Source organism: Bos taurus, chromosome 22 (genome assembly GCF_002263795.3).
Source record: "Bos taurus isolate L1 Dominette 01449 registration number 42190680 breed Hereford chromosome 22, ARS-UCD2.0, whole genome shotgun sequence".
Classification (NCBI taxonomy): Eukaryota; Metazoa; Chordata; class Mammalia; order Artiodactyla; family Bovidae; genus Bos; species Bos taurus.
Window position 1 is genome coordinate 57,532,077 of NC_037349.1, and position 19,361 is coordinate 57,551,437.

Genomic DNA, 19,361 nt, shown 5'->3' on the forward strand with positions numbered 1-19,361 from the left:
TCTCTGCAGCCCAAACCCAGCCTGTTAGGAAATCCTGTTGGCTTCATCTTCAAAACACATCCACGCTCTCCCAGACTCCTCCTCGCCCCCAGACTGTTCTTCCCAGCACTGGAGGAGGAGGGACTCACGTTAGTACTTCTGGGGGAAATTGTTGCTTTTTATTCTTCTGACACTCTCCTCTCCTTCCCTCTTTTTTTTCTCCTCTTTCCCCTCTGAGTCTCTTTTCCCATTTCCAGCATTTAAATCTCAGACGAAGAGTTGACTCATTGGAAAAGACTCTGATGCTGGGAGGGATTGGGGGCAGGAGGAGAAGGGGACGACAAAGGATGAGATGGCTGGATGGCATCACCAACTTGAAGACATGAGTTTTGGTGAACTCTGGGAGTTGGTGATTGACAGGGAGGCCTGGCGTGCTACAAGTCATGGGATCGCAGAGTCGGACATGACTGAGCGACTGAACTGAACTGAACTGAATCTCTGTCCTAAGCACACACTTTGTATTCAAAAGGCTTGAGTTCAAATCCTGGCTCTGCCGTTTACTGTGCAACTTTGGGCAAGTTATTGAACTTTTCGGTGTTTCAATTTCCACTTCTAAAAAATGGAGAGACTAGAAAAGCGAAGTCAGAGATACTACCTGAGGTCAATACTTAGTTACTCTAAAGCTACTCAGATCAAGACAGGATGGTACTGGCAAAAGAAGAGACAGATTGGTGCAACAGAAAGGAGAGCCCAGAACAGACCCACAAAGATATAATCAACTGATCTTTGACAAAAGAGCAAAGCAACACAATGGGGGAAAGACAGTCTGTTCAACAAATGGTGCTGGGACAACTGGACATCTACACACACACACACACACACAAATAACTGGACCCAGACCTCACATCCTTCTACAAGAATTAACTCGAAATGGTCACATCCCTGATGGTCCAGTGACTTAGACTTGAGCTCCCAATGTAGCGGGCCTGGGTGCGATCCCTGGTCACGGAACTAGATTTCACACACCGCAGCTGAAAGTTCGAGAGCTGCAACTAAAGATCCCATGTGCCACAAGTAAGACCCAGTGCAGCCAAATAAATAAATACACAAAAATAAACATTAAAAAAAGGAATGAACTCACAATGGGTGACTGACCTGAATATAAGCTGCCAACTACAAAACTCCTAGAAGGCAAGAGAGCGGAAAATCGGGAAGACCTTGGGTACGGTGATATCTTTCTAGATACAACACAAAAGGCACCATTCCTGAAAGAATTAACTGAAAGGCTAGGTTTCACTCAAATTAAAAACTTTCACTCTGCAAAAGACAGTGTCAAGACAACGAAAAGGGACACTGGGGGAAAATATTTGCAAAAGACACCTAAAAAAGAGTTATTCAGAATACGCAAACAACTTAAAACATAACAACAAATCAACAACCTGATTGAATAATAGGCAAAGGGGGCTTTCCTGGTGGTCCAGTGATTAGAAGTCCGTCTTGCAATGTAGGATACATGGGTTTGATCCCTGGTCTGGAAAGATCCCACCTGCCACAGAGCAGCCAAGTCTGTGCACCACATCTACCGAGCCCACACTCTGGAGCCTGCGAGCCACAACCACAGAGCCCTGTGCCGCAACACTGAAGCCTGCACGTAGAACCTGTGCCTCCGACGAGAAGCCCCCGCCACGGGGAGCCCCCGCCCCACAGCCAGAGCAAACCCGCGCACAGCAACAGACACCCAGCACAGGCAAAAGCAGATAAATAACAAAAGCAGGGGGAAAACAGGCAAAACATCTAAATCGACACCTCACCAGAAAAGATATGCAGATGGCGAGTAAGCATAGGAAAAGATGCCCCAGATCATACGCCGTGATGAAAGTCCAAGTGAAAACAATGAGATAATACTAGGCCCAAATCGGGGCACGGACACCACCAAGCGTGGAGCAACAGGAGCAGGCAGCTCCTTGCTGGTGGGAATGCAACGTGCTTCGACCGCTTTGTAAGACAGGTGGTGGTTTCCTACAGAACTAAACACACGTTTACCATGTGACTTAGCAATCACCTTCCTTGGTGTTTACACAAATGAGTTGAAAAACTGTTTTCAAAACACAAATGAAAACCTGCACGTGGATATTTCAGCAGCTTTATTGTTCATAGCTGCCCAAGCTTGGAAGCAACTAAGATGTCCTTCAGTGCGTGAATGAATAAACTATGGCCCATCCAGATGATGAAATATTATTCTGTGCTAAAATTAAGTGACACGCTGAAGAACTGATGCTCTTGAACTGTGGGGCTGGAAAAGACTCTTGAGAGTCCCTTGGACTGCAAGGAGATCCAACCATTCCATCCTGAAGGAAATCAATCCTGAATATTCGTTGGAAGGACTGATACTGAAGTTGAAGCTCCAATACTTTGGCCACCTGATAGGAAGAGCTGACTCACTGGAAAAGACCCTGATGCTGGGAAAGATCGAAGGCAGGAGGAGAAGGGGATGACAGAGGATGAGATGGTTGGATGGCATCGCTGACTCAATGGACTCAATCAGTCTGAGTCAACTCTGGGAGAAGGTGATGGACAGGGAAGCCTGGCGTGCTGCAGTCCATGGGGTCGCAAAGAGTCGGACAGGACTTACAACAAAAAGAAATGAGCTACCAAGCTATGAAATGACAGGGAGAAACCTTAAATGCATATAATTAAGTGAAAGAAGCCAATCTGAAAATGTTACAAACTGTATGATTCCAACTACATGACACTCTGAAAAAGAAAAAACCCTGGATATTAGGATCGAGGGCAAGGAGCACAGAGGGTGCTCTGTGAAACCACTCTGTGATACTGTAATGGGGGATTCGGCATCATTACATCTTTGTCCAAAGCCACAGAATGCACATCGAGAGTGAACCCTAGTGTGAACTGCTGGCTTGCGTGATACAGATGTGGCAGCGTAGGTTCACCAGTTGTAACAAACACACCACTCTGGGGTGTGGGGGTCATGGGGTTGGGGGGGTGCAATGTTAATGGGGAGGAAGGCTGTGCCTGTGTGTGTGGCGGGGACTGGGAGGGAGTCGGGAGTAAATGGGAACTGTCTGTACTTTCTGCTCGGTTTTGCTGTGAACCTAAAACTGCTCTAAAAAATAAAGCTTATCTTTAAAAAAAGAAAAAAATTAGAAACAGAGTCCCTTCCTTCTGGCTCTAAAGTCACGCCTGAGGGGGGGCACATGAGGACAGCTCCTAGTGCAGAGTCTGAAAGAAGCGTCCATTAACTTGAGGACCAAAGGAAATTACTTGAAGACCATTAATTCGAAGACCAAACGGTGGGGACTTCTGATGGGTCTGTGGAGCGCTGTGGACACACGGACCTGCCTCTGGGAACTCTGGCTTTTCCTTTTCCCCAAGAAACCCTCTCTGCTCTTTGCTACGAGCAGCAGCCCTGCTCAAGCCTGCACCCCAAATTCTCACTGTAGACAGGTCCTGTCCCCAGTCCTCAAATACAGTGGCTTTCAACTTTTTGTGACTCATCTCCCAGGGAAGAAAGGTTTTACACAGTGAGGACAAAGAGCCCCAGCCATGGTGGCTGCACGGCTCCTGAGCGCGCCAGAGCTCCTCCTGCGCTTCTCACGACGACGGAGGCATGGGACAGACAGGGAAACCGAGGCGGGAGGGTGGCGCGACGCATTCGCCGTCACGGGCCTGGGCTTCTGGCCACTACACTCGAGGCGACAGAAACAAAGCTGCGGCCTCACTGGCCACCATGCTCCCTGTTTCCTACCCCAGCTCTTTTTAAAAATGCGGATCACAACCCAGTAAACGGATTTCACAGCTCACTCGTGGGTTGTCGCCTGCAGGTCCCCGGCAGGATGTGCTGCTCTCTGAGACTCCAAGCGCGGTCCTCCCCAGCCCACCAGCACCCCCTCCCCTATTTCACTTTCCTCCAGCCCCACAGGGCCAGGAACAGAAAGACCCCATTTCTCTCCCACATGTGAGCTGACAGCTCTGGGCAGCTCCCCTGTCCCTGAAGCCCCAGAACTGAGGAAACAGCAGAGGGTCCACCCCTATCTCCCCGGTGGGGAAAGTCATTGTGATGCAGCCTGCAGAGGAGCCTCGTCTAGAGGGGCTTTCATTTCCGCAGGCTGAGCTGGGGGCGGGAGGAGATGGCTCACAGATAGGGAGCGATGCTGGGCTGGAGCTTCAGTCCTGCTTCCAGCAGCCAGCCAAGCTCATTAACCCTTGATGGAGCTGGAGGCTGAGAGGCAGCCGGCAGGCGGGCCCTGCAGCAGAGCTTAGCACTGGGGTGGGGGTGGTGGGGGGGGTCTTCAATTACTTATTAATAGTTATTCTCAGCCACATGCACTGAGCATGAGCTGAGCCTTTCCTCCGCATTATCACATGGAATCCATCCACAGCCCTGGAAGGCTGCAACTGGGATCGTCCCCACTTTACAGAGGGGAAAGTGGAGGCCCAGAGACAAAATCGCTTGCCCATGGTCCAAAGGCTTGGATGGGAGGAGCGCACGGTTTTGTTTTCTGGAGGGGGAGACACTTTCGGGTTCCCAGGGAGGGATGTCAGGGACCTCAGAGGGCTCCCCCGAGCCAACCACACCCTCTCGGGCGAGCTCCCGCTCTGCCTCCTGCCTCTCTGAGCTCCTGGCACTATGCTGCTGTGCTGTGCATCTCAAGCCGGGTCTCACCCGCCCGGCTGCGCTTTATGACCCCTGCATTGCTGCTCAGGCAGCCTGGGCCACTGCTGCTCACTGCGAGACAGCTGACTCCACGTACTGTTCTTGTGTCCGGCACCTCGGTGAAGCCATACTAGGTCTGTTATTTGTCTCTCGATTCTTGGTTGGCTGTTCTACGCAGATGAGCGAATCACCTGCAAACAGTGATCATTTCGTGATTTCCTTTCACACCCGTGTAACTCTTTGCTATGGACATCGGTGCTTCTCCTCAAAGTTTATATAATGGAGCCCTAACCTACAATGTGGTGGTACTTGGAGATGGGCCTTTTAGAGGCAACCAGGTTTAGATGGGCCTTCCCAGGTGGCCCGAGTGGAAAAGAACCCGCCTGCCAATGCAGGAGATGCAAGAGATGCAGGTTCGATCCCTGGGTCAGGAAGATCCCCTGGAGAAGGGAATGGCAACCCACTCCAGTAGGCTTGCCTGGAGAATCCCATGGACGGAGGAGCCTGGCGGGAGACAGTCCACGGGGTCACAGAGCGTCGGACACGACTGAGCGACTTTGCAGAGCACATAGCACAGGTCTCGGGTGGGGTCATGGGGGCGGAGCCCCATCAGGAGACTGGGGCCCGTGAAAAAGGAGACCAGCGATGCCTCTCTGCACGCACACACCAGGGACAGCCAGGCCCAGGGAGAGGAGCCTCACCAAGAACCTGACGTGCATGCAGCACCCTGACCTTGGAGGTACAGGCCCCAGATGGCGAAACACGTACGTTGTTTAAGCCACACACCCTGCGGTATTCTGTAAGAGCAGCCCGAACTGCCTAGGACACTCTTACTCCTCTCTCTCTCCACAGAGTGTTGAGAATTTCTAATACAGCGCTCTTGACAGTGGCTTCCCTGGTGTCTCAGGGGTAAAGAACCCACCCACCAGTGCAGGAGACTCGAGTTCCATCCCCGCCTGGGTCAGGAAGATCCCCTGGAGGAGGAAACGGCACCCACTCCAGAATGCTTGCCTGAGAAATCCCAGGGACAGAGGACCCTGGTGGGCTGCAGTCCACAGGGTCACAAAGAGTCGGACATGACTGAGGGCTGAGCACCGAGCGCACTGAGGTTTTGACAGTAGTATACTCAGCTTGCTCCTAACTTCACAGAGCAGAAGTTAGAACCAGACACAGAACAAGCGACTGGACAAAATAGGGAAAGGCGTGCATCAAGGCAATATACCGTCACCTAGCTTATTTAACGGAGAAGGCACTGGCATCCCACTCCAGTACTTTTGCCTGGAAAATCCCATGGACGGAGGAGCCTGGAAGGCTGCAGTCCATGGGGTCTCGAAGACTCGGACACCACTGAGCGACTTCACTTTCCCTTTTCACTTTCATGCATTGGAGAAGGAAACGGCAACCCACTCCAGTGTTCTTGCCTGGAGAATCCCAGGGACGGGGAAGCCTGGTGGGCTGCTGTCTATGGGGTTGCACAGAGTCGGACACAACTGAAGTGACTTAGCAATAGCAATAGCTTATTTAACTTACATGCAGAGTACACCATGCAAAATGCTGGGCTGGATGACTCACAAGCTGGAATCAAGATTGCTGGGAGAAACCTCAACAACTTCAGATATGCAGATGACACACACCACCCTAAAGGCAGAAACTGAAGAGGAACTGAAGAGCCTCTTGATGAGGGTGAAAGAGGAGAGTGAGAAAGCTGGCTTAAAGCTCAACATTCAGAAAATTAAGATCATGGCATCCAGTCCCATCACTTCATGATAAACAGATGGGGTAAAAGTGGAAACAGTGACAGATTTTATTTTCCTGGGCTCCAAAATCATTGCAGACGGTGACTACAGACATGAAATTAAAAGACACTTGATCCTTGGAAGAAAAGCTATGACCAACCTAAACAGAATATTAAAAAGCAGAGACATCACTTTGTCGACAAAGGTCCGTCTAGTCAAAGCTGTGGTTTTTCCAGTAGTCGTGTACAGACGTGAGAGTTGGAGCATAACAAGGCTGAGTGCCTAAGAATTGATGCGTTCAAACTGTGGTGTTGGAGAAGACTCTTGAGAGTCCCTTGGACTGCAAGGAGATCCAACCAGTCAATCTTAAAGGAAATTGACTCTGAAAGTTAACTGGAAGCACTGATGCTGAAGCGGAAGCTCCAATACTTTGGCCACCTGATGCAAAGAGCCAAGTCACTGGAAAAGACCCTGATCCTGGGAAAGACTGAGGGCAGGAGGAGAAGTGGGCAGCAAAGGTTGAGATGGCATCATCAACTCAATGGACATGAGTTTGAGCAAACTCTGGGAGATGGTGAAGGACAGGGAAGCCCGGCGTTTTGTAGTACACGGGGTTGCAAAGAATCAGACACGACTGAATGACTGAACAACAACAGCAACAACAGGCTGACATCATACTCAATGGTAAAAAGCTGAAAGCCTTTCCTGTAAACTCAGGAAAAGACAAGGATGCCCGCTCTCACCACTTCTATTTAACACAGCATTGGGAGTCCTAGCCACAGCAATCTGACAAGTGAATTCAGTGAAGTTGTGGGATACAAGATCAATATACATAAATACGTTGCTTTTTAATATATTCTAATAATGAGTTATCAGAAAAAGATTTTTTCTTTTTTTTTTCAGAAAAAGAAAGTTAAAAAAGCAAGTTCATTTAAAATCACATGGAAAAAAATAAAATACCTAGGAATAAACTTAAACAAGGAGGTGAAAGATCTATACTCTAAAAACTATAAAAAAACTGAAGATGATACAAAGAAATGAAAAGATATCCTGTGCTCTTGGATTGGAAGAATTACTATTAAAATGGACATACCACCTAAAGCAATATACAGATTTAATGCAGTCCCATTAGAATACTCATGACATTTCTCACAGAACTAGAACAAATAATCCTAAAATTCATATGGAACCACAAAAGACCCTGAATTGCCAAAGCAATCTTGATGAAAAAGAACAAAGCTGGAGGTATCCACTCCCAGACCACAAAGCTACAGTAATCAAAACAGCATGGCTCTGGCACAAAAACAGACAAATAGGTCAGTGATACAGAACAGAGAGCCTAGAAATAAAGCTGCGCACCTGCGGTCAGTTCTTCTACAACAAAGCAGGCGAGAACACACAACGGGGAAAAGACAATCTCTTCAAAAAGTGGTGCTGGGCAGCTCCGTGTAAAGTAAGAAGATGAGAACATTTTCTCAAACAGTATACAAAAATAAATTCAAAATGGATTAAAGTCCTGAATGGAAGACTGAAACCATAAAACTCCTAGAAGAGAACATAAGCAAAATACTCTGACATAAACTACAGCAATATTTTGGGGGTCCATTTCCTAAGGTGAAAGAAATAAGAACAAATATAATAAATGGACCTAACTAAACTTAAAAGCTTTTGCACTGCAAAGGGAACCATCGATAAAACAAAAGACCACCTATGGAATGGGAGAAGTTATGTGACCAACAAGGAGTAAATATCCAAAATACACAAACAGCTCTTACAACACAATATAAAATAAAATAAAATAAAATATTTTTTTAAATGGGCAGAAGATTTGAATGGACCTTCTCCCAAAGAATACAGACACCAAGCACATAAAAAGATTCTCAGTATTGCTAACAGAGACATGCAAGTCAAAGCCACAATGTGATATCACCTCACGCCTGTCAGAAGTGCTAGCATCAAAAAGTCTACAAACAACAAACGCTGGAGAGGATACGGAAAAAGGGAACCTTAGTACGCTGTAGGTGGGGCTGTAAATTTGGGCTGTGACTATGTGAAACAGTATGGTGGACCCTTAAAACACTAAAAATAGAAATCCCATATGATTCAGCAATTCCACTCCTGGGTCTATGTCTGGAAAAAATGAAAACACTAATTTGAAAAGAGACATGCACCCCAACGCTCACAGCAGCACTGTTTACAACAGTCAAGACATGGAGGCAATCCAAGCGCTCATGGATGGATACAGACGTCACACACGCACTCCGATATTACTCAGCCATAAAAAAGAATAGAATTCTGCCACTGGCAACAATGCAGATGGGCCCAGAGAATATTATGCTTGGTGAAATAAGTCAGACAGTGATAAACACTGTGTATCGTTTATATGTGAAATCTAGAAAACACAAATGAATGTGTGAGGGGGGCGGGGAACAGCCTCACACAGGAAACAGGCTGGCAGCCTACCAAAGGGGAGAGGGAAAGGGGAGGGGCAAATGAGAGGAACCAGAGCAGGAGACACAAACTGCTACATATGAAGTAGGTAGGAAATAAGGATATATTGTATAGCACACGGAATTATAGGCATTATCTTTCAATAACTTTTAATGGAGTATAATCTGTAAAAATACTGAATCACTGTACTGTACACTGGAAATTAATATTGTAAATCAACTATACTTCAATAAAATTAAATTTTAAAAATACCGAGTCTTCTAATACACAATTATATATTTCTATTTATTTGCCTTTAATTTTTCCTGTTTTTTAAAAAATTGAAGTAAAATTCACATTCTTACCACTTTACAGCGTACAGTCCAGTGGCTTTCAGTACATTCAATGTTAGGCGAGCACACCACTAATTCCAGAACATGTCCATCACCCCCAAAAGAAGCCCATACTTTTCAAGCAGTCAATCTTCATGCTAAATCCCCTGGTCCCTGGCAACCACTAATCTGCTTTCTGTCTCCAGTGATTTGTCTACTGTGTATATTTAATGTATGTGGTTCCATACAATATGTGGCTTTTTGGGTTTCGCGTAATGATTTTGAGGTTCATCCATGTGAACCTTGATCCTTTCAAGGCTTGTTTTCTTATAATTCTAAAATTAAGGTGCAATTTATATATAGTAAAAAAAAAAAATTCACCGATTTAAGTATACACTTCCATGAGTTCTGACAAACACATACAATCAGGGAACCTCTGCCATTATCGAGACATAAAGTAATTCCATCAGTGCCCCCTTCCAGAATTCCCTCCTGTCTTTTGTTGTCATCCCCTTCCAACCACTGATCTATTTTTTCTGTCCCTATAGTTTCAACAAGGGTCGTTTCTAAGACTAATTTATTCCCATTCCGACTGCCTGGCTTTCCTGGGGTCTCCAGGTCTTCTGATTGGTTAGAACTTGAGTATCTCTCAATGGTCTGTTCACAGCACCCTGGAATTTCTTTTTTGTTTGGTTTTTAATTTATTTATTTTAATTGGAGGCTAATTATTTTACAATATTGTAGTGCTTTTTGCCATACACTGACATGAATCAGCCATGGGTGTACATGTGTTCCCCATCCTGGAGTTCTTTACCTGGATTCATGAAGCCACGCCCTCAGCGTGTGCAGTTTAGCATTCTGTACAGATTCAAGGAAACCTCTATGCAGGCTCCTAGAGCCCTCTCTGCATAGCTAGCTCCCTTTGATAAGTCTGCACCCAAATTTCAGTCCCTGCTGTCTGCCCAAACTCTCATCTGTCTCCTCAGTTCGGCAGTACTGGCGCATGTGCCTGAATTCTCCTTCCCTGGACCATGATCCAGAAAGCATCTTTGGCAGAAAGCTGGGATGACGGGTGGGGGGCAGGGACACTGTAGAAGTGACTTCCTCTTGTCCTGGTTGGTTGTGCCAGGAGGACCTCTCCAGTATCAGTTACTCCAACGTGTCTGGAGGCAGTAATCAGTCCATCTCTCTCTTTTTTATCTTTATCTTTTGGCTGTGCTGGGTCTTTGCTGCTGCACACGGGCTTTCTTTAGCTGTGGCAAGCAGGGGCTATTCTTTGCTGCAGCGCGCAGGCTTCTCATTGTGGTGGCTTTGCTCGAGCAGATCGGGCTCTGCAGCTCTGGCGCAGCAGTTGTGCACAGGCTGAGCTGCTCCAAGCCACGTGGGATCTTCCCAGAGCAGGGATCCAACCTGTACCCCTTGCACTGCAAGGTGGGTTCTTAACCACTGGACCGCAGGTGCTGGAAGCCCCCATCTCTTTCTGTTACATAATATCTTGGTCCTTGCATACATTTTCAGATCTTTCTGTTTATTTAAACGTTGACATGTATTCACTTTATATTGCCCGACACTTCCAGCGTCCAGAGTCTTGGCTGGTTTGGTGGCTGGCATTTTTAGAGTTTGGATTATGAGCTCACGTTCAGCTGGACTCTCTGAGGAAGCCTAAAGAAAATGCCTTCTATTCTAGTCACACGAGAGCTACAACTTCCTCAGATAGACACACTTTCCCACCACGGCTGGTTTGTGGACGGCACTGCTGTGGGCATGATGCCATAGCCCCCTCCCCTGCTGTTTCTGTGGAGAAAGGGGGCTTCCCCTTTCCTGCCTCCTCCCCAGGAGACGGCTGGATTGCGTAGCACTGGACAATTCTTTGACTGTCTGGGCAATCCCCTTATTAACCTTATTAACAGGTTAAATTCAAAGAAGGTTCTAACTTTCTGCACTCAATTCCTGTCTCCATACCTCTTCCTAGTAGAGTTACCAGAGGCAAGTTACCCATTCCACCAGTGGAAGGCACCCCTGCTCACGCCAGCTCACTTTTGGCCCGATTTCAGCGTGGCCAGCACCCTGCATGGGGTCCAGGGCCACCCTTTACAGACGGGTGTGTGTCTCCTGTTCACGCAGCCCTGAAGCGCACAGCTGAGCGTGCAGGCCCCGAGGGCGGATCTGCGGTGGAACTTACGTGGTGAGCTGACCTCTCCACTAAATCTCCACCAGAGTCCTGCCTGAGAGGCTAGAGGGTCCTCTGTGCCGGGACAGGGCTTGACGGCGCTTCCCCGTGCCTGCCAGTCCTCCCATGTCCTTGTGATCAGGAGGGGAGGAGCGGGGAGCGGCAAGGTGCCAGGGACCCCTGACAACTACCAGGCCCTTAAGGTCCGAGGATGCAGGCAGAACACGGAACACAGAAAATCATTTCAAATCCATTTTTAGGGGAACAAATATATAATTCGAAAAAAGCCTTTGAATGATACAAAGGATAAAAATTAAATGTCAAAGAATCGAACGTAAATAGCATCTATTCACAGAGGGAGCATAAGGAGCTACATGTAGAACTCGTCACGGACCAGGGCTTGAGGTCTCTTCTGGGCTTGCAGAACAAGGCAGAGCCTCTGGAGTCCTCGCCCTGCTGGGGAGTGGCTCTTGAGAGCCTGTGACAAGTGGACCCACAGCTGATGTGACATTGGCCCCACTCAGGGACCACCAAGAAGGAACTGGAACCGCAGAGGGGGCTGCCATCTCTGCGCTCAGGGGAGGGGCAGCCAATCCATAAAAGGGTACCGGGGCTGGGCTCACGGGACGCCCACACGTGGAGGCCATGGGGCTCTGGCTGTCCCTGCACCACCAGAGGCCCCAGGGTGCGCCCCGTCCCTGCCCTGTCACCTCCCCCCAGGCCCCTCTCCTCCCACCTCCCTGCCCCTCAGCCCGCCTCCTCCCTTGTTCCTCCACACACACCCCTGCCCCACTCTCCCTTCTCGGGGCGCTCTGTCCCTTCCTCTGTCTCTTCTCCCACCCGCCTGGCTTTCTCTCTCTCTCTCTGCTCCCTCTTCTTCCTCTCACCCTGTTTTCCACCTGGGCCAGAACCTGGGCCCTTCCCCACCCAGCAAAGGCCACTCAGCCCCACACTAAGCAAAGCTTAGTCCCACCTGAGACCTCCCCAGGGTTCACGTGTCATCGGCTCAGCCCCTTGGAGACCTTCGCTTCCCTGGGAGGCTCCTGGGCTGACTGCACTGGCCACAGAGGAGGCTCTGGGTGGGAGGCACCGTACCTCTAAGGCCTTGCACTGGAAAGGGCTGTCAGGGCCTCCGGCTTCGTAGGAGCCAGCGCATCCCATGGCTGCACCCGGATGCTGGCGGCATGCTCGTTTATTAAGCTGAGTTCAAAGAAGGGGTGGGAAGCTGGAGAGGCAGGGCGGGGGGTGGGGGAGCCCGGGAGGGGCATGGGAGGGGCTGCATCTGGGCCACGCTCCAGGTGGCCACGGGGGTGGCATTATTTCTTGGAGGCCTGCTTCTTCCAGGTGGCTGTCTTCTTATTGCTCTTCCAGGCTTTGTTGAGAGCACGCAGATCCAAATCAGCCTGGATGATTCTAGAAACCAAAGCAGAGAGAAGCAGGCACTGGGCAACGGGTGGAGAGGGCTGGTCTGCCAGCACCCAGGCCTCTCTGGCCTGAACCGGGGAGGGCGGGCCCCGCCGCCTCGCAGCTGGACCCCTGGGTGTTGCTCCGATCGGGGGTCCTGGTGACACTTGTGACCTTCCTGGATGCTCAGTTTGGCTTTTCTGTCTTCATGAGAAATAAGTGGTTTTCATGCAGAACATGATTTGCTTCACCGTTACCACGGCCAGCGCGTTGGATCTTGAAGGCCTAGGACGTTTCTTGCCAGGAGGCAGCAGGCAGTCTCAGAGCAACGGGCCTGGGCCGTGGGGCTTCGCCGAAAAGTCTACCAAAGGCCTCCATCTCCACCACCCAGACCACTGCCGGAAGCACCAGGGAGCTGCCTCCAGGGCCAGCTGGACATTGTGCTGATAAAAAGGGCCAGGTGTCGGGGACTCCTGGAGGACCCACGCCCGAGGGGGCAGTGACCTGCCCGAGGCCCTTGGCTCCACGTGGCCTCTGCAGCCTGTGGTGGAGCCGGGAGCCCTTCCGTGAGCCACACCCATTCTGCCGACCACAGGAGGGTCCCTAAGCCCCCCGGCCGGGGTGGCCACCTACTTCCTCTCGGCTTCGGTGGAGGGCTCCTCCAACTTGTCCCCCAAGGCCAACGAGGAGAGGCTTCCTTGGACGTCCCCCGAGACCGCTTTCTTGGATGAGGTGGGGTCTTCCAGGCCCGGGACGGAGGCTAAAATGCTGCAGGGGAGGCAGGGAGGGGAGGTAGCGCTCAGTGGAGGCACAGCCGGTGTAGAGGGGGCCTGGGCCAGCTGCCCTGGCTCGGCGCCAACCCGTCAAGGTTCCGGTTCCAAGAGAAAAGGGCACTGGAGCTTCTCCCGAGGTGGATGGAAGGAGGACCCCCCCTGGGACCCGAGACTCCCTGGATATATTTCCCTGGCTTCTGTTTACAGCTGGACCTGTCCTTAACCCTATGTCTGCCACATCGGTACACCCAACACTGACCACTGGAAAAGTCGGCCAAGGGGGCTCTGCAGGGCAAGCAGAGAGAGGCACAGAGGCCCAGCAAGTTGGTCCCCATGTACCGGGTTAAGGGTTGACTGTGTCCCCCCTGATCCTCAGGCTGGAGTCCTAACTGCTGGGACCCCTAGAACGTGACTTCATTTGGAAATGAGGAGTAGAGATGGAGTCACACCAGAGCAGCGTGACCTCTCATCTACCTGGGGTCCTCACAAAGGGGGGAGTGTGGACACAGACATGCCTGGGGGACGCCTCATGAAGATAGCCGTGCTGCCCGGCCTGGGAGCCCCCAGGAGCGGGAGGGGGGCATGAACAGACCCGTCCCTGGCCCCTGAGGAGGGAGCGCAGCGCCCACGCCTCCGTCTGGCCTCTGGCCTCTGGCCTCCAGCCTCCTGAGATTCCGGACAGCACCTGCTCAGGCCTTTGCAATGCTCACCCCTCAGGGCACCTCAAGGCTCTGCAGCCGTCACGGACGATGCACCCTCTCCTCGGAGAGCCCGGCCTCCAGAGGCGGCTCCCTGGTGGGCTCCCCTGGGCCCAGGGCGGATGGCGTGAATGGAGGGGCCCTCCCTCCTGGCAGCTTCAGGGCTTCTCCCTGGCACTGGGCCCCACCCTTCACGGTGCCCTCCGTGGACCGAGCCTGGGGGTGCAGCTGAGGAGGAGAGGCTCGCGATACTGGGCCCGGCCCACGCCAGCTGCCGCTCCTTCCACTGGGGCTCCTCCGCCTCTTCCGATGTAGCCATGCGTCAAGTGGCACAGCCGGGAAGCGCTTCCCCTCATGGATGGTGGCACTTCACAGTTTACAAAGCCTCTGCTTCAGTTTATACGAAACACTACAGTTTACAGAGCCTGGCGAGTATTCCATGGGCGCTTACGGCACTGTGCTCTGTTTGAAACGCACTGTTCAGAGAGCTGGTCAGCTGAGAAGGGGTTCTGGCATTTACGAGTGTCTTGTGGTCGACGGAGAGCTTCACAGGGTGCCGGGTACCTTACAGTTTGTGAAGCACATTCCTAGCTCCCAGCTCAAGGCTGTCTTTGTGTTTGGGTCGAGGGCACATGGAGTTACAGGACACTCTGGAGTCCACGGGCCACGTCAGTGTTCATGGCCCCTGTGGCTGGTGGGGCAGGCGACACCTGACAAAGGACTCGATCTTTCAGATTTCACCTCAGTCTGCACAGTGCCCCTGGGCTTACTGGGCACACGACAGTTTACAAAGCATGATGTCATCGCAGAGCACATCACCTCTTAGAGCTTCTCGTTCTCTTGACTCCCTGCTCCGAGACGGTCCTGGGAGAACGGGGTCTTCTCCCTACTGGTAGCGGGCAGGTGGCTGTCTGATGCTGTGTGCGGGGTGCCGCCCGGCCCCGCCTCTCCTGGCATTTGCCTGCCTTCTCTGTTCCCTACGCCAATGGAGGGGCTGCAGGAGGGGCTCCTCGCCTGCCAGGCCTCTGTAGGGGGCTCACCTCCTGGACACATCGCCCAGCTGCTAGGCCGGAGCCACAGCTTCACTGTCCTCTCCCCACCGCCCTTGCCAGGCCCTGTGGGCAGGCCCAGGTGGCAGCAACCACAACAGCGGCGGGTGGATCTGTGTCTGTGGCCCTGAGTGTGGGCCAACCTGCCTCCCTGGGCCCACGCCCTCTGAATCCAGGTGGCAGCAGGGCTTCCCTGGTGGCTCAGGCAGTAAAGAATCTGCCTGTGATGCAGGAGACCCAGGTTCAATCCCTGGGTCAGGAAGACCCCCTGAAGAAGCAAATGGCAACCCACTCCAGTATTCTTGCCTGGAGAATCCCATGGACAGAGGAGCCTGGCGGGCTACAGTCTATGGGGTTGCAAAGAGTCAGACATGCTTAGCAACTAAACCACCACAGACAGAGATGGCAGGAAAGCAGAGCCCAGTGGGTGTGTCTCCTGAGACTTCCTGTGCTGGACACATGGCGGGGTCCCCTCGCCCCCACCCAACCTGCCCCTGTGCCCCGGATGGGTTGTGGCTCGTCATCTTAGGAACTCAAAGCACCACCAAGTGGAGAGGCAGAGTCAGGAAGAGCAGGAAGGACCCTGGGTGAGGGGTGACCAGCAGAGGATTCACAACAAGAGTGGGGGTAACCCTAATGGGGAGGCGCCCCACCAGAGCCCTCCACAGCCCCCAGCCACGGAGCCCACCTTGGGGAGGCCTTAGTGCCTGGGGCCTATCAAAGGCTCCACCCCCTGTGGCCTTGCCCCTCAAAGCTGCCTGGGCTACCCTACTGCTCAGACCACCCCCACCCCTGGCTGCCAGCTGCACCCACAGTCTGGGAATCTGGTGGCCCAGCCTCCATCACCCCTACCCCGGGGGCAGGGGTGAGCACCTGGAGTCTCTAGGTACTTCCAGGAAGATCTCACTGCTCTCTCCTGGGGGAGTGGGGTCCTTCCTGCCCCGGGTCGTGTCACCACCTTGCCCTGGTCCTCTCTGCAGCCCAGTGTGCCTCTGTCCACGGGCACCCATTGCAGGGCCTGCCAGCAGCATAGCCTGCCATGGCCACAAGGAGGCCTGCCCGAGCCCCATGAGGGCGGCGGGAAGAGCAGCCGCCAAACACCCAGGTGGCAGCAGCTCAGACTCACGAGGCGCTGCCTCCCCAGGACGCCACCCTGCGTCCTCCCAGCTGTCCTTCTGACCCAGCTGCTGTCCCCCGGCCCCAGGCTCTCGTGACCGTGCCAGCCTGCTGAGCCCTCCCGCGGCGGGGGGCCCTCTGTGCCTCCCATCAGGGGCCCCCTCGCATGCCGAGCCCTTTTGCCACTGCCTGAACCCTGCCCCAGAGCCGCAGTGTGTCAGAGAGAAGCCAAGGGGGTGAGGAGAGGGCTGGGCCAGCGTGGACGCATGCTGAATACAAGGCTGCCAGGGACGGAGGCTATCTGCTTGATGTCTCTTGTCTCCAGGCTGGCCCTGGCTCCCAGCTGTGGCTCTGGTACCGGGTCAGGAGCCTTTACTGGGCCTTGCATAGGTGGCCCTGTCCTGGGGGTCAGAGACGACGGCTGGGGCCATGCCTGGAGCGTGCTGCTCCTCCCCTGCCTCCACTCAGCCTGGCTGGCTGTGTGCTGAAGGGCTCGGGGAGGCTCCTTCCTGGGTGGGTCTGTGTGGGAGGAAGGAGCCACAGCACAGAGCACCTGGAGACCTTGAGGGAAGGCAGGCTCACCCTGGGAGTGCGGGCTGTTGGGCCGGTTGGTGGGGCAGGGAGGGGATGATCCGGTGGCTGGAGGGAGAACGGGACCTGGAGCTACTGGAGAGGAAAGCAGGGGCGGGGGATGCTTTGAGACCAAACCAGCCCTCACCCCCAGGAGCCCATGAGCGGAGGAAAACAGCCCCTTTCCTCCCTGCTGCAGCAAGTACCCACAGAGCATCTCCGTTCCCCTCTTCTAAAACTGTTAAAAGTGTGTAACACAAAATTTATCACCTTAGCAGCTGTTCAGTGTACAGTTCAATAGTATGATGTATACAGCATGACGTATGTTCACACTGTTGGGCAACAGATCTCTTCAACTTTTTCATCCTGCAAAGTTGAACCTGTCCCCGTTAAACCAACCTCCCCATCCCCAGGCCCTGGCAATCACCACTCTGCTCTGTCTCTACGGCCCTGACTGCTGTAGGGGCCTCACGTAAGTGCAGTCGTGCAGTACTTGTGGTGTGTCTGGCTTATTTCACAAAGAAATAAGCGTCCCGGTTCATGCATGTTGCAGCAGGTGTCAGAATTTCCCTCCTTTTTAAGGCTGAATAATACTCCACTGTGTGGACAGACCACGCTTTCTTCATCCACTCATCCATCGATTGGGTGGTTTCTCCAATGCTTAGTGCCCTTCACTCCCTTTCACGTCAGTTTCCGGCCCTGTGGATGAGCAACGGTAGTGCAGACCCAGGTCTTGTCCACCTCTAAATCCCTAGGGCCAAGCGCAAGGCTGGGCAAGCAGCAGCTGATTAGAAATTGACCAAGTGGCCTGACTTTCAGGCTGCAAAGGGGTGGCCTCTGGAGAGAGGGTTCTCCCATCACTGGAGGCATGCAGAGGTGGCCGGTGATCAGCAGACACCCTGTTTGCCAGCCTCTTCTTGCTCTGATCCGGCCTCTGACGCCCTGGGACAAGATCAGCCCTCGGTCTTCATTCAACAGACATTTCCCAAGGGCCTCCTTTGTGCTGGGCCCTGAGAAGAGGATGTGAAGACAAGAAAGCGGGGGTCCAGGGCTTGTGGGGCAGGGCTCCCAGCCCTCCGATGGCTTCACACACGCTGAGACCTGCAGCCACTTCCCACCCACTGCCTGGGCCTCACGGAAGGGCCGGCCTCAGGCGGCCCCGCCCCCAGGGCTGTAGGAGTCTGGGGCCTTCCCGGGAGCCCTGTAGCACCCCCTCACTGACCATGCCCTGGGCACCCCCACTCTTATGCTGTTTGCCACAGTCAGCCTCTGAGAGGACCCACCCCCAGCCAAGGTCTGACTGCAAGACGTGAGAGAGCCCAGGCAAGAACCACCGGGCTGAGCCCAGTCAGAGGCAGTAACCAACGGTTCTCTGGCTTCACACAGCCGGGCTGAGCCCAGTCAGAGGCAGTAACCAACGATTCTCTGGCTGCACACAGCCGGGCTGAGCCCCGTCAGAAACAGTAACCAACGGTTCTCTGGCTTCACACAGCCGGGCTGAGCCCGTCAGAGACAGTAACCAACGGTTCTCTGGCTTCACACAGCCGGGCTGAGCCCGTCAGACACAGTAACCAACGGTTCTCTGGCTTCACACAGCTAAGCTGGGGTGATCTGTTTCACAGATACAGACAGTAGGAACTGTTGTTATGGCAACATCTTCTGGTAGAGATGCCATTCCCTTTTCCCCCGAGTGCTTTAAAACTGTCAACGTTATAGGCCTTTTGAGAATTTGGAGGCGTCCTACTGGTTTATAATATTTTCAGGAATCTGCCCCTTTCCAGCTGTAAGAACCTGGACTGTGTGCATGTTGCGGGGGGTCGGGTGGGAGTGCGGGTGTGGTGAGTACGCACACGTGAGCGCACACCTGTATGACTTCTTTCCCCACAGCATCGACTCCCTTCAGAACCCTTGATCGCAGCAAAGTAGGGACCGGGCGCTCCTTCTGGCACGAACAGCAGCACCGGGCACTGTGGCTAGCAGCCTCTCAGGAAATGCTGGGGAGCGTCTGGCCGCCGTCGCCCAGGACGGGGTGCAGCGTGCTTCCCCTCACCTTCCCACTTGACAGACACACAAGCGGAGGCTGTTAGAGCCTAAGCGCTTGGCCCAGATCGCACAGAGAGGTGGTCTTTCTCCTGCCTGTCCCGCCCCTTTTATCTTAGGCATACGCAGGGTTTTCCCTGTAGCTCATCCTTTTGAGGACGGCTATCCCTTGTGTAACAGTCTTTGGCAGCTCCAACACCCCTCAGTGGAGGGCCGGCCTTCTTCTGAGCTATTCTGAAAGTGCCTCCGCCCATGGCCTTGGCTCATCTTCTGTTTGGCCCCTCCGGCCGTGTCTCCCCTCCTCCTTCTGTCTCAGCGTATTTTTATTTAGAACTCGCAGCCCCACTGCCTCCATCTTCCCTTCCCCCGGAATTGCTGATGAGCTCGTC

At 52.9% G+C, this 19,361-nt stretch overlaps 1 protein-coding gene across 7 annotated transcripts in view; it reads right to left on the reverse strand.

Annotated features, from left to right (window-relative positions):
* Positions 1-12,496: 12,496 nt before the first annotated feature.
* C22H3orf20 (chromosome 22 C3orf20 homolog) overlaps positions 12,497-19,361 on the reverse strand; it is a 58,098-nt gene continuing 51,233 nt past the window's right edge. For 6 of the 7 annotated variants that reach the window (XM_059880133.1, XM_024983316.2, XM_059880134.1 and 3 more), the window contains 2 exons: positions 13,360-13,494; positions 12,497-12,735 (listed from right to left, as the gene is read on the reverse strand). In XM_059880133.1, coding sequence (XP_059736116.1) covers positions 12,639-12,735; positions 13,360-13,494 — 232 coding nt within the window. In that variant the 3' untranslated portion in view covers positions 12,497-12,638. The remainder of the gene's footprint in view (positions 12,736-13,359; positions 13,495-19,361) is intronic. The other variant, XM_059880135.1, reaches the window with a different exon arrangement.